The sequence below is a fragment of the Crinia signifera genome, chromosome 8 (assembly GCF_055691185.1).
Source record: "Crinia signifera chromosome 8, ASM5569118v1, whole genome shotgun sequence".
In the NCBI taxonomy this organism is placed as follows: Eukaryota; Metazoa; Chordata; class Amphibia; order Anura; family Myobatrachidae; genus Crinia; species Crinia signifera.
The window spans coordinates 110,960,157-110,976,137 of NC_139224.1; the positions used below are offsets into that span (position 1 = coordinate 110,960,157).

Genomic DNA, 15,981 nt, shown 5'->3' on the forward strand with positions numbered 1-15,981 from the left:
CTGTGATTGGCTGCAGCGGCTCCGGTTCCCCCTGATGCTGAAGATAGAGCGGTGTTAGAGGAAGGACAGTCGCCGCTGCCGCGCTGCGTATTCGCGTGTGTCCCGGTGCTCAATGGCCGCCGCTGCCTACACGTAAGTCTCCTCTGTTGTAGTATCGTCTCAGCCAGATAGCTGTTGGATCAATCAGGATTTGGAGTGGTGCCCAAAGCTGACAAAGCAATTCGTTTTTATTGTTTGGCTGCTCTTATTGCAGAAATAATTACTGCTTTTTATGTTTTGTTTTTCTCCCCCTCTCATTAGCTCTGATTCAGTAGGATATGTATGAAATTACACCAGGCTCTTAGATTGTCTGAAAGGTGCAAACTAAATGCAAATGCTGAAAAGAGGAAAATCTCATAGAATTCATTGCATAACAACTAGAAAATGTACACATTGTAGTAACCCAGAGCAACAGACCGAGATTTTAATTTTGTTGTATGTAGGGGGGCCCCAAGCTGACCTTTCGCACCAGGGCCCATGAACCCTTAGCTACGCCCCTGTGTGTAAGGGATACTGCTGAATGCAGGGTAGGGGTACAGGTGTGTGAGGGAGGTGGCAGGGTGCAGGGTAGAGATACAGGTGCTTCAGGGATACTGCTGGGTGCAGGGTAAGGGTATAATACTTTATTCCTAATGATAGTGTGGTAACTGGGGGGCGCAGTTTTAGAAGTTTTGCCTAGTGTGCTAAAACACCTTGCACCAGCCTTGACCACAGGCTCCACACACATGCCCACCCTCTCACTGCCCTCCCCCCACGACCATGCTCACCCCGCCGGAAGTTCTCTGTGTCCGGGATTCCCCTGCTCCCCCTCTACGTCCATAGCCAGCTGTAAGTCTGTGATGTGTCCAGAGCCCTGACCAGCAACACAAAATCCGCCCTCAGCCCAGCTTTACAGAAAGCAGCCAGCCACATCCACCAGGAGGTCTGCGGGGAACATGTGTGCAGTAAGTCACTGCCTGTGGGGCTCACCTGCCGCACATGCCATCGACCACGCCCACGCCCACCCCCACCTAAAGTGCTCTCTGCCCGATGCCCTTATCTCCTTCTGTCCAGAGTGCTCGACAGCCGCACAAACTCCGCCCCCCGCTCAGGGTTACAGTAATCAGCCAGCCACATCCACAAGAAGGTCTGCGGGAACATGTGCGTGGTCACTGCCTGTGATCCCCAGAAGGTGCTCACCCGCTGCTCATTTACCAGAAATTTGTTTTTATGAAGTATTTGAAATGTAAAACATGTAATTTTTTCACTAAACTGTCCATCACAATGTTAAACTACAGACACTTACCCTGCAGTCGCTGTTGTTTACAATAGCATACCTCCCAACTTCTGTGCTAATAAAATAGGGACACTCGCGCGGCGTCCGAAAAGGGGGCGGAACGTATGCAAATGAGGTTACGGCTTATGCTAATTAGCAGCGTCTATTCTATTAGATTGGGGGGTCTCCCAACTGCCACCCCAGCAGCGGGACAATGCCTGCCGCGGGTGGGACAGCGGGACAGGACCCGGAAATCGGGACTGTCCCGCTGTAATTGTGACAGTTGGGAGGTATGCAATAGTCTTTCAAATGGTCTACAACTTTTGTCATTATTTTGCAAAGAAACATTACTTCTACTAAAAAAATCTTATCACTACATTCAATACATATTACTGTCTAACCACTCTTCATAGCAACTAAATGGGTTACCCCTCCTTCCCAATTTTACGCCCTTGATGCTATACAGTACATCCTTGATAAAATACAAGTCATATTTCACATAATAAAAGTCTTCACAGGTTAAGGGGGTGGAGCCCCTTATGACTGTGTGAAGAGCACCCATAGGGCACGATGAATCACCTAGTTTATTATATGTTTAACCTTTTCCTGACCACTTATTTTATTTCAATGCTTGAAGCAGCCTATACTAATAATACTGTATTCCATGCAGGATTCAGTGTATAAAAAAAAACAATTTTCAGGGCTGTTACTGCTCCCCCAGACTCCCATGCTTACTTCAATGCGCTGCAGAGTGTGAGATTTTGAAATGGGTGTGGGTTGTTAGGTCTACAACAACTAGGTCGACAAGCAAGGTCGACATGGGTCTAGGTTGACATGGGTCTAGGTCGACTGGACATTGGGTCGACACAAGCATTAGGTCGACATGGGCAAGGTCGGCAGTCAAAAGGTTGTCATGGGGTTTTTCACTCTTTTTTGACCTGCATGTCAACACAGTCGACATGGACACAGTTTGAAGTGCACCGCATCCACTCGCATCGCTCACTTCGCTTGAAATGCTTCGGGCACTATTTTATTCTCCCACCATGCTCTAGTGGATGCTAGGACATGAAATACCGCCTGTCGGCACATGTCGGCTCCAAAAACAGTGACCTTTTGACTGTCGACCTTGCCCATGTCGACCTAATGCTTGTGTCGCCTAATGACCTGTTGACCTAGACCCATGTCGACCTAGACACATGTTAACCTTGACCCATGTCGACCCATTCGCCTGTCGGCCTAGTGGTGTCGACACAATGCTTGTCGACCTAGTTGCTGTAGACCTAACGACCAAAACCCCTTGGACGCTCCCCTCTAAAAATCCTGCATTTGCCACTGAGATCCTATGACTAATAACAGTGCACTTTTATCTCAGTAGTTTCAGTTGTTACTGTTTATTACTTAACCATTTGTCGGACCTAAGCCAACATGATTACCACATGTCAGTGTAGTTACAGCCAGTTATTTTTCCCTCTATTTTTTCCATCTTTATACAGTAGTAAGAATTCAGATCTGTGAATTATTGAACATTAACTAGATACTGGGAAACTCCCCAAAATCCAAGTTTGTATTACACAAGAGCCATATAAAAGGAGGAGGGGAAAATGTTACAAAAACTTGTTTTGTTTTTTGCTAAAAGAGCAGCACCCAAGAAGAAACAAAATCATTATTGAGCAGCTCAGGCAAGTGATCTTACTTAATTAGTATAATGCAATATTTGTGACTTTTTTTGCGTAAGATCTTTAGAGTTTGCATTTCTCTTGGGCACTCTTGAATTTGGGATGGTGGATGAAATGCTGGCAGTCAGAATACCAACTGGCACCAAGAAGACCTGTGCCGGAATACCGACATCGCTGAGGATACTGATGCCGTCATTCTGTTCACAAGTATGCGGGATAGCTGAGCATTAGGCTAGGGGGAGGGTTAAGTTTTGGCACCTTTTTGTAGACAATAATACTCTTTCTGATTTGTGATGCAGTTTATGTTTCTACTTTCAGAATATATTTAGTACTAATTTGATTGTTTACTGTTGTAGTATGACTAGCAGATGGTCGGGATCCCAATGGTTAATCATACCAACATCAGATTCCTGGCTGACGGTACTCCGAGGGAGGTGGGCGCAAAAAAACATTAAAGCCACATGCGGGCTCTCTGGGTTCCTCACACTGCGGGCTCAGGGCTCACTGCACTTGCCACAGGTTCTATTTTCCCTCTTTGGGGTCATAATCCCCACAAGGAAGAATAGCCCCTGTTGGTCGGGATCCCGACTGTCGGGCAGTCATCCGGCACCCACAGTTACAACAGAATCTCAGACATTTTTTTTTAAAGAAAATATTTTGATAAAATATCTGGCGTTTGTAGCAGAAATAAGGGAAGAGGCATAGTTGATCTGATGGAAGGCATTTTGTGTTTTGGTATATGTGTTGTGTGTGTATATTAGGTGTTAAAGTCGAGTTGCACACATGCCATTTTAGGATGGTATGGCCGCCATTTTGGTTCGCAGAGTTGCGCAAATAAAGTATCCATACCCGAGTCTGTGTGACAAAGTGGACCAGAAGCGCAGCCATACTATTACACATAAATTCATAATACCATACTTACACCAAATAAAATATAGTTAAAGGTTTAAAGCACTACACATAGTTTATTCAGCATTACATACTTCCATCTGTATAATGTTTGGTACCGTTACGTTCCGTTTCTCATGCGCAGTATTCCGGTCATTGCGAATAAATCGCAATTCATACGGTCCGCTAATTACGGACAAAATCCATATTCCCAAGACTGTTTCTGTTAAAATGTGTATTACAAAAGAATCTAGTTATAACCGGTTCTTACTGCTATTTACGACCCCTGACGACGATGCCAACAGACAAAGGACTCCAAAGTTCACTCCCCCTGCACCTATCCGAACCAGGTGCAATACTTTGCCCCAATCACAGAGGACTTGACATACGAACCCTGACCAATAGGAATGGCCTTTGACCTCCCCCTTCTGACCCTATAAGTTAGGTGACCCAGGGCGGCCTCGGTCACTTCGGCACAGCTTCTTTTCCCTGACCATTGACCGGGCTATAGTTCAACCTGAACATAGCGAGCTCCGACCGGACTGCGCTGCGCATATTTGATGAGACGGTAAACGGTTGCATTCACTGTACTTACTTTTATTGTATTGTTGGCTGAGTGTATCCTGTGCCTGTTTTCTTTCCCTAGTAGAGCTTGATTAGTATATTCATTGTTAGACAAATTGCATCACGTGTTACCCTGTGTTTTTCCTATTTCTGTAATCCCCTTTTGTCCATTAGGGACTAAATACATCATTTACGGAGTTTCTATCTCCTCACCTTTATACTGTGGTCTCGTCTGTTATTCGCACCTAGCGATAAGGTATATCACGGACATTGTCCTTAAAGGTGTATTCGCAGATTAGAGACAAATTACTGCGAAGGGATCTCCTATTAATGCATTGGTTCTATCGTGTATAAGGCGTCTATACATTTATTTGGCTTGAACCTTAACATTCACCTTAAGCTAGCTTAACTAAAGAATAAACTCACACCGACACAATAAAGACACGGACACCAAAGCAATTAGATTTAAAGGTCATAGGATATTTATTAAGTGGTATGACCCTTCTTCGTAAAGGGCTGGCAATAAGGCGTCACGGCTGCCCAGCTCTAGTCACATCAAAAATGGCGGCGACTTAAACGCCCCAACTGACTGATATTAACATGGGGACGACTGAGACGGCCCCATCCGACTAAGGCACAACCTAACGCTGGGAAGTCTCACCACCCCTTCTCTGGCTGGTGTGGACACTCCGCTGACGAAGTGCCCACAGCGCCCCCCCGCAAAGGCAGGACACCCCGCCGTCTTTCCCGGGGGTAGTGCCTCCCAGCGCCCTCTTATGCCACAAGTGACCGCTGGACCGTGACGCCCTACCGCCCCAGTTCTGATAATGGTAAATGTACCAATGAATTGACTATAAAATTGAAATGCCGAAGGCAAGGGAGGGTGGGTGGGGCTGAAGAAACTTTTGCAAGAGGAAGTATTTCCTGTAAGGACCTGCCTATATACCCCTCTCCTAAGCTCACGCCCCTAAGCTCTCCCATAGTCTGACCACAAAACTGAAACTAACTTTAGCCCACTAGCAGTCATTAACTCTTTCCTGCCAACCCAAAAAATGTAAGCCTCTTACGTACGCTCTGGCTTAGGCAGCCCTCGCTTTATCTAAGGCGTCTATACATTTATTTGGCTTGAACCTTAACATTCACCTTAAGCTAGCTTAACTAAAGAATAAACTCACACCGACACAATAAAGACACGGACACCAAAGCAATTAGATTTAAAGGTCATAGGATATTTATTAAGTGGTATGACCCTTCTTCGTAAAGGGCTGGCAATAAGGCGTCACGGCTGCCCAGCTCTAGTCACATCAAAAATGGCGGCGACTTAAACGCCCCAACTGACTGATATTAACATGGGGACGACTGAGACGGCCCCATCCGACTAAGGCACAACCTAACGCTGGGAAGTCTCACCACCCCTTCTCTGGCTGGTGTGGACACTCCGCTGACGAAGTGCCCACAGCGCCCCCCCGCAAAGGCAGGACACCCCGCCGTCTTTCCCGGGGGTAGTGCCTCCCAGCGCCCTCTTATGCCACAAGTGACCGCTGGACCGTGACGCCCTAACGCCACCGCCAGGCTCTTAAGAGATTAACTAGATGAGCTCTAAGAGCCGCCGCATGCCACCCACGAAGACCTACCTAAGTGTCCGCTTATCCTGAACTAAATCTGAACTAAACCTCAACAAAACCCCCTAACCTAATTGAAGGGGAGGCTGAAAGAAAAAGTTCCTGAAAGAAAATGTCCCTAACCGTTAGAAATTATACATTGCATTGATTAGTACGGCAAGGTAAGTTAGTACAATGGACCCAAGTGAAGTCGAAAACTTGATAAAAAACCTCTCGTGTGTCCCGGAAGGGGGAGGTGGGCCGAATTGAAATTAATAAGGACCCACGGAGGTAAAAATGCAAGAAAGTCCTTCACACCCCTGATTCCGGAACACTAGCTGTTCCAAAACCAGCGAGTAAACTGCGTTTTTGGGTCAGCGCCACAGGCGCACTACATCCAAATCTTATCTACCTTATATAAATCCTAATTGCAGCGGACTTCCATCGTCCCCATTGTCTGAACGGAAGAGTCAGGGAGCCTGCTGGCCGCTGCGCAGGTAGCTGCCCGCACAGGCAATTTCAGCACTAAATATTGCAGCCGCCGCAAAGGTTGCGGCGGCGACGCCAAAAATGGATCAGCACCACAACCCAGGATTATATCCTGGGTCTTTTTTGAAAAGCTGGTACTGTCTGAATACCTAGAGGAGGAATTCCGTTTCCCGCCGGATGATGCGTGAAGTCCCGGTCTCAGCCGCATCGGCGGTTCCCGACCTCCCAGGGGAAGGAAGGACGGTGGATGTACCGGACGTCTGGACCCCGGCAGACGGACGTGCTGACCCGACGCCCTCGACAGCCGCCTCCGGGCAAGGCAAGAGGGCCGGCTGGGCCCCGGGAAGGATCGCGGGTATAGGTGGAGCAACATTCACGCTCGGATCCATGGTGGATGGTAAAGAGGTAGTGGTGGCTGGAGCCGGCCACCTGGAAGAAATTTCTGAGGAGACAAAAGATGAAAAGTTACCCGATGAATTAACCGCGCTCTCGAAGGACCGCAGCGCGGCCCTGCCATGGACTGCAGCATGGGGGGTATGGGGGGGGGGGCGGAAGCTGATGCGGATCCGATTCCCCATGCGCATTGAACGGCGGGGCCCCAGGGGGGCATGAAGGGGCAGGAGGGGGCCCGAAGGGGAGGGACTGCTGCCAAAAGTTCTGCTGTTGCCAGGAACCAGGGGGACCGTAACAGGGGTAACCCGGGGTTCCTGCGAATGCGCGGACCCCAGTTGGGAGTTGAAGGACCATGTGGGCTGGGGACCGTAATGGGAGGGGAAAGGCGGGTAATGGGACGGGGATAAAGATGGTGTCATTGACACTGGGAGGGACTGCTGCTGGGAGGAGTAGGCCTGCTAGGCAGTCACGCTGGGTTGGAACCACTCCCCCTGCCCGTATCCCTGCGCAGGTGAAGGACGGAGGGGGATCGCGAAGGTGGCGGACACGGAGGACTGGGCCGACACAAGTTGGACCACGCCAGAGACTGGCGCCGCGGGGGGCGCGGCATTCCACACCGTGCCCGTTGGGGCACATTGTGGTGCGGGTGGCGGGCCCCCGGCTCCCCGGCTGGGGGCGAGGGAGCCAGGGGGGGGGAGGGCGGGAATGTTCGGCGCCCCCTGGGCAGCAATGGTGGGGGTCACCAGTGACTGTAATCCCCCCGGGGCGGGGGCGGGCGCTGATGGTGCCCGCAGCACCCTTAGTGGGGTGGATGGGAAGGGGTACCCGTCCCCAGGCCCTGGAGGGGCCTGGAACACCGGGCTTTCATAGGTGGGTGGGACAGGCAGCCGTGTGGCAGTCCCTGGGATGTTGGGGCCGGCCCCGGCAGGGAGCTGAATGAGGCCCCTTATCTGGTATGCCGGGGACAGAGGTGGGGGCGGGGCCTGACTGGCGGAGGCGCCCCCGGGTGACCATGCACCCGGGAGCCGGGGGCCGCCATCCTGCATGGTGGCGCTGGCTGCTCCCCCGGCGTTAATTAGTGAGGGGGCGGTGGACGGGGCGCCCGGGAGATGCGCTCCCTGCGCGAGCATTAACTGGGCGCCCGTCCCAGAGAAACTGAGATAAGGCAAAGACGCGCGGACGGAAGTGCCGTCCGCCGCGTCATATGCCTGCACCCCCCTGCGCGCTGTGGCGTCATCCGCCTCAGACTCCGGCCTAGCCGGCGGGGGCCGACAGTGAGGCAGCGGGTGCTAAGAGAGCGCCCGCTGCGGTGACCAAGGGGGGGGGGAGGGGGGGCCGGGGCCGCTGCAAAGCCAGACGCGGCCGGGCTAGAACCGGGTGAGTCCGGATCAGGCCCCTGAAACCCAAGGCCGTGGGGGTACTCTCCGGTGGGGGGGGGGAGCTGACTGAGAGCCCCGGGGGCGGGCGGGGGTATTGGTATAAAGGCCGGGGCAGCCACTGAGGTGGGGGCCGGGGGGGTAGGCATGCTGGAAGCCTGGGTGGGTCAGATAGTCATCCAGGAAACGCCGGTGAGGGGGAGCTGAGCGGCAGGGACGGGACATGTTGTTGAAAGCGCAAGGGAGAAATCAAAGGTGTAAAGACAGGCACTTAGCTGTGTAAACGCTGCTGGGCTGTGTCTGCATGCTGCTGGGCTGTGTCTGCATGCTGCTGGGCTGTGTCTGCATGCTGCTGGCCTGTGTCTGCATGCTGCTGGCCTGTGACTGCATGCTGCAGGCTGAAGAAACTTTTGCAAGAGGAAGTATTTCCTGTAAGGACCTGCCTATATACCCCTCTCCTAAGCTCACGCCCCTAAGCTCTCCCATAGTCTGACCACAAAACTGAAACTAACTTTAGCCCACTAGCAGTCATTAACTCTTTCCTGCCAACCCAAAAAATGTAAGCCTCTTACGTACGCTCTGGCTTAGGCAGCCCTCGCTTTATCTAATACACGATAAGGGTACGCTACGCTGCGCTACGTTTTGTTCGCACGTAGCTAGGAATAAAGGGTACGCAGGTTACGGACATAATACGTAACCTACGCTTTTCACTTATTGTTCTTTGATTATATAAATATCGGTATTGATATAGGACTCTTAGGAGTACAGATAAAACAAGTATAAATATACAGAAAAAACTGCGCTGGTTGTGTGTAGTGTATTAAGATTACCTGCAACGATGTGAAGTCAGAATATGACTTATGTAGCGGAGGTAGTTGTGGTAATAAAACAGGTGTAGCAAAATAACAATGATATACTGTAATGTACTATGCACCATATACCAAAATGGGAGATATAACAGTGAATGAGTGACTGACAGGAAATATATGTACTGTATTTAGTAGAGATGTGTGGGCTCGGATTTCAGAGATCCGAGCCCCCACGGACGTCATCATTCCGAGCCCGATTCCGAGCAGCGGTCGGAGATTCCTGCCTGAAATGGGTCCGTCCGCGTGAATAGAACGTCATCTCCCGGTGCCGGATTTCGCGAGGCTTTATAAGCGGCCGCCATCTTCACTCCTGTCAAGTAGTGGGTTGGGAGAGGGTGTGTTGGTGCTGCTGCTGGGGCTTAAACTTGAGGTTGACCTTGAGCTTGAGCGCAATATTTTGCAATCGCTGGGGCTGTCTCTCAGTGCTGCTGTGTAGTCTAACTGTGTACTTGTAGTACTACTGTCTCCTCTGTGCGGTCTACCTCTGGTGTGCTGTGCTGTAATTAATTATTTTATTCGCTGGGGCTGTCTCCCTCAGTGCTGCTGTGTACTCTGTTCTCCTCTGCTTAGGAGAACAGTCTAACTGTGTACCTGCCTGTAGTACTACTGTCTCCTCTGTGCTGGGGCCTACCTCTGGTGCTGTACTGTGCCATTTATTATATATTAATAATTAATTAATTATATTAAATAATATATATATAGTCCACTGGTGCTGCCTGCACTGAATCTGCCAGTATTATTTAGTTACTCAGTCCACTGTTGCCACTGACAGTGCTACTGCCTACCTAGTGTACCTACCTAGTACATACTAGGCTGCTATAGGTATATCTAATTTAATTAAAAAATAATACTTGTGCTGTGTGGGACTGTAAAAAATAATTAAATGCTGCTGGTGCACTGACGTGTGCCACTGCCAAGCAGTATCTAATAATTAAGTATTATAAATTCTGCTGGTGCACAATAGTAGTATTGCTGACATATCTATCTACCTGTCTTGTGCCTAGTAGTACTGTCTTATCTACCTGTCTGGTGCCTAGTACTGCCATATCTCCTGTCTGGTCTGGGGCTCACTGCCTAATACTGGCATACCTGTGTGGTCTGGGGCTCACTGCCTAATAAATACTGCCCTATATATACCTGTGTGGTCTGGGGCTCACTGCCTAATAAATACTGCCGTATATCTACCTTTGTGGTCTGGAGCTTTCTGCCTAATACTGCCGTACCTGTCTGGTCTGGGGCTCTCTGCCTAATACTGCCATACCTGTGTGGTCTGTGGCTCACTGCCTAATACTGCCGTATCTACCATCTGGTCTGGGGCTCACTGCCTAATAAATAAAATACTGCCGTATATTTACCTGTGTGGTCTGGGGCTCACTGCCTAATACTGCTGTATCTTCTGTCTGGTCTGGGGCTCACTGCCTAATACTGTCGTATCTACCGTCTGTTTTGGGGCTCACTGCCTAATACTGGTGTATCTACCGTCTGGTCTGGGGCTCACTGCCTAATACTGCCGTATCTACCTGTCTGCTGCCTAGTACTGCCGTATCTACCGCTGCAGTGCCACTCTTACATGAGCCACGTGTTTGTGCCGCACACTTGTGTGGCTTAGCATAGTTATCCAGCTACCTCAGTGCAACCTTTTGCCCTAAAAACAATATTGTAAGGTGTGAGGTGTTCAGAATAGACTGGAAATGAGTGGAAATGAATGTTATTGAGGTTAATATAGCGTAGGAGCAAAAAAAAAAAAAAAACAAATTCTGCGATTTTAGCCATTTTTATGCTTTTTTAACAAAAAATTCAGAACCCAAAACCCAAGAAATCCAAACACAAAACACTTAGGAGGTATTTTGGCAAAACCCAATAGAACCCAAAACCTCAAGGTAATCAGAACTCAAAACCCGAAAAGTGGCTGGTGCACATCCCTAGTATTTAGTGATGCTTACTGTATATTGGTCATGGTAGCAAAGCACACTAAAGTAAGTCTGGTAGTAGCAGTATCTAAGAGGGAAACTGCTGGATGGCAAAGTATTGTGCTGGGTGATAAGGGGTGGGTTAGATGGGATTATGTCCACAGTGTATGGGTGCATGTGGGGGCCGGCGTCCCGTCCCTCCCACTGTGCACCTTTAACCTGTGCTGTATTCTGTGTTCCTCCTCCGGCCATCCCTTGTAGTCCTTCTTGTACTAGCTGCGACTGGTGCACTCAGTAAGTGTGTCACCGCCCAGCTCCATGGAGTTGAACAGGGCTCAACTCCCGGTAAAGAGGAGACTTGTTGCTGTGTATAGCATAGGTGCCGATTCTGTGGGTGCTCAAGGGCCCAAGCACCCACAGGAATTAATGAGCACCCATGTGCCCGTAACTCCAGAGTCCCAATGCCGGGCCACTGTATTTGCTTGTTGAGCCTTTCAACAGGCTTGAGAACCCACCAGCAAAAACATAAATCGGCACCTCTGGTGTATAGGAGTGTTCCCCCAATGCGTGTCTGCCTGGTGGTAGCACCCACGCCCACGTGTCCTATATATTGGTTTTAATTAGGTTCCTGACATTTTTTAGACTGCATGCAGAGCAAGGTGATTCCTGCACAAATGTATATTGGATTATCAGATGGAGGGTGGATTTCTGGGTTGTGGGTCCCCCTGGACTGCTGTGGCTGTTTGGCCTCAGGAACAACACAGATTAACACTTATTTTCATATTTCCTTCTATCTTTATCATGTGTTTTGTTTCAATGTAACTCATTTCCCACTTTCATTCCTCACCACTTTATCCCTCACTACTTTTCCTCTCACTAATTTATCTCTCACTGTGTTACCTCTCACTTATTTGCCCCTGCTATTTTCAGTAAACTCTCTCACTAATCTATCTTCACTTTTTTCACTACATACTTTTTACTTTTCTGTTGCATTGGGGTCACTCAGCTGCTAACAAGGTCAACTGGACGCCGTGGGCATGCTGTTACTTATAGCCATAACTATGGGAGAACCTCCCTCAAAATGCTAATTTTTTTGTAATGATTATTATTAATAAACTGGGAGTTTGAATTGTGCACCTGCAACCTTGTCTTTGTATGCAGTGCTACTGAAGTTCTCCGCAGGGTCGCACCTCTCATTACTGGTGTGCAACCCAGGACCCCACCCCTGTGATTCTATTATATCCATCATATTACTATGTTTCTCCTTTTACCAATTCTAGGTTACAATTGTTAGACTGGATTCATTATGAAATCCGGACGGTCGAAATACTGACACCAGAATCCCGACTGCCGAAATGCCGACAAGGGGGGCCCCCCTGGATTGCCCCTCCCTTACGGGCTCACTGCGCTCGCCACGCAGCGGGCCCTGTGTCTCGCACACTATTTTATTCTCCCTCTATGGGTGTCGTGGACACCCATAGAGGGAGAAAGTGCCGGCATTGCGGCGGTCGGGATTCCGACCGCCGGGATTTTGACCGCATCCCGTTAGACTACTACCAAGCTAAGCATTACTGGTTTTGTATTGATGCCAAAACTGACCAATTATGTGATTACTTTTAACAGTTTTCCATTCTGAAACTGAAAACATCACCATGGTTAAGAGAGTCGCAGTGATTGGTTCTGGCTGCAGTGGATTAGCTGCCATTAAATGCTGCCTAGATGAAGGTCTGGAGCCAACCTGCTTCGAAAGGAGTGATGATATTGGAGGACTCTGGAGATTTAAGGTATATATGTTTATTAGTTGAGGGTTTACAGTATGTCAGGGGTGGGGAACCTTTTTTGTACCAAGGGCCATTTATATGGGGAAAAAATCCTTCGGGAGGCTTCCGCCACCCGCCGGAGATTTAGAATAAAGCATTGCTCACTGTGCCGGACGGTGTCCAGTCAAGCGCACCGGGTGGGGGGGGGGGGGGGGGCAGTGGATTGACGCTGTCTTCCCGGCAGGGGCAGGGGCTGCCTCCGCCCGCCGCCAAAGTTTCCCTCTGGCTGCTGTAGGCCTGATGACCGGGCGCCTGACTGACTACTGTCTGTCAGCGGCTGTCAGTGCAGCAGGGTACACGGGCGGGCTTCATGCACACAGGGGTGCCACATATTTTTTAGATATTATTTATTATATTCTTATATATTATTTTTCATGATCAACACCATGACCAATGCTGAAAGTATACTTGGATCTTGTTTATTGCAGGAAGTCCCAGAAGATGGCAGAGCCAGTATTTACCAATCTGTGATCATCAATACATCCAAGGAGATGATGTGTTACAGCGATTACCCCATTCCTGATGACTTCCCAAATTTTATGCATAATTCCAAAGTGCTCCAGTATTTCCGCCAATATGCTGAGCATTTTCAGCTCCTTAAACATATCCAAGTACAGGTAACCCGAAGCAGTTGTATGGCTTGCATCATACCTTTTATATATACTAACCCTCTTTTTTGTTTTGAGGTGAAGTGACCACTAGAGGCCACATGATGGACCAAATTACTCCTTAACACAAAGGGTCTGATTCAGATTTGTTAACTAGGAAGCTTATATCCACTGCATAGTGAGCAAGTAAACGCCAAATCAAATGATTTCTCTAGCCTTCGCTCTGAAAAGTAAGTCTACACTTACCTTTCAGATGCCCGCAATCCGGCGAATTGGGGGTGATGTCATGTGACACCAGCCGTCCTCCCAGAGGATGCATGGGCACGGTTGTGTTTGCAGGGGTACACCCAGCATTTACATGGGCGCAGCCACCATTTTTGGCGCACGCCCAAGGCAGATTCCTACATCCACCCCATGCCCGCCCCACATCAGGAACGGGGGCGAATTCGGACCTGAGTGATCAGTTGAAAGCAAAATGATCTGTTTCAAACTTGCCAGTCAGATATGCAGAGAGGGAGCTGTGAATACAGAAGGGGAAATTTACTAAGATCGAATGGGCATGAATGCACCTATTAGTACCCATTTAATCTAAAATATGTCAGGGACCCGGTGCCTGGCTAATTTACTAACTGACAAAATTTAGCTGATTTGCCATTTTTATTGCATGGGAGCCCTGGGTGTCCTTTGTGGTTTCTTGCTCTTAGATGGAGACCCAGACCCAGGAGAGAGTGGAAACAAAAGCGGGGGAAAAGATCAGGTATTAGGGTAAGACTCTGCTTGTGCCCTTATTGTTTAGAATTACCTATATAGTAGAGGAAGTGCTTAATGGGTATTCTAATGTAGCAACTGGTCTCTGGGAGGGGGCTAGCCTCCTAAGGTAATCTGGATAAGACAGTGGCGTAGAGACCTGTGCTCTGTAATGGTAATGTGAAATCACTTTGTGCAATGCAAAACAACGACTGGATGTATTTTATCAATGTATTTAAGATACTTTAATGGTCACAATGCCTGTCACAAATGCAATGACTGAATGTTTTCCTAGCAGTGCTTCTGAGGCACTTGGCTAGGTGCAGAGTGGCACAATCTGTGTCTGGATCACAGTAGTGACATAATAGTAGTCACTAGTCAGTAGTCACATAATACATATGCGTAAGGAATAAAGAAAAACTTGCACAATCAAGAATTAATGTGACCCCAGCTCCCCCCCCCCCCCATGTATTTCTGCAATGAGCACAAGCTCAAAGAGCCCAGGGATGGTTATACTCGTGGAGGAACCCCACGCCTTTTTTTTAATGATCTCATCATCTCTCTATTTTATTACACAGAGAAGCCTGCATGGATCTTACAGATTCATGCAGGTTTTATCATGCTTGTCCATATTTGGCTACCGGGAAACTCAGCAGCCAAATACAAATGATTTCACCATCGTAAAAAACGAATCCTGAGAATTTGGCAGCTTAGTAAATTTGCCGAATTCTCGGGTTGTATTTTTGGGCTGATTACACATGATCCCGGTCATACCCGTTTTCCCCAGAGGTTGGAGGTAGGAGCAGATAGGGACTAAACCGTCATTTTGACAGGCATTTAACTAGTACCCACATATAGGCTGGCAAGATTGACAGTTTCCATGATAAAGATCCATGAACCATTTGTACCTGTAGCTTGATAATTTATTTAGGCTTTACATGTTTTAAACTTACCATCAGGAATCTCTATGCCCACACTTTATAAACTTAACCAACACTTAACATAACCAATAACTTAACCTAAAATAAATACACAGACACAAGTGCTGGCGTTTCAAAATTGAATGTCAAATTTATTTTGACAACTTAAATATATAACTATAAATGGTGGCGGCACCAAAGAACGGTCAAGTAAAGGAAAGTGGGGGTAAACATCACCATGCATACACACATCACTGGTGATCACTGCGCGCTCACCAGCCTGTGCAGATGGGGTGCCCATGACAATCGATGTCAAGATAGAGTACACCCACTCTCTACATACACACAGAGCTATTCAAGATGACCGTTCTTTACCGCCGCCGAAGAAGGAAAATAGGGAAGGGTAGGTGGGGCTTTTTAGGACAGAGGCAGATCATTCTAGCACAAGATTACTCCTAAACAGCCTACTCCTCCCCCACTGCCCTGATAGGCCTTATGCCTACCTCATTACCATCACATGACCAACTACTAAAGTGCAGCATGCGAGAACCCTTCAGTGCTTAATCAGCATTCAGTGTCTCTTTTACTTTAATGTAACAAATCTTGTCTATCTTATTAATTCATTGTGTACACAAGAACATGATGTAGAGAATTATATTTGACAGTGATGAAAAATGTTAATAGCTACTTAATAACTAATTAGTACAGTATATAACTAACTATGAATTATTATCTGATTTTACCTTGTAGTAGTGAAATGATGGACTAGTTAGGGTTATTGTGGCCCGCCAAATGAACATGGTAGTAATTTTTGCATGCTGTATAT

At 48.2% G+C, this 15,981-nt stretch overlaps 1 protein-coding gene across 3 annotated transcripts in view; it reads left to right on the forward strand.

Annotated features, from left to right (window-relative positions):
- Positions 1-2,877: 2,877 nt before the first annotated feature.
- LOC146026367 (flavin-containing monooxygenase 5-like) overlaps positions 2,878-15,981 on the forward strand; it is a 29,478-nt gene continuing 16,374 nt past the window's right edge. Inside the window, exons 1-3 of one of the 3 annotated variants that reach the window (XM_083156980.1) lie at positions 2,878-2,973; positions 12,684-12,844; positions 13,309-13,497. In XM_083156980.1, the coding sequence (XP_083013106.1) occupies positions 12,713-12,844; positions 13,309-13,497 (321 nt within the window). In that variant the 5' untranslated portion in view covers positions 2,878-2,973; positions 12,684-12,712. The other 2 variants (XM_083156979.1, XM_083156981.1) reach the window with 2 other exon arrangements.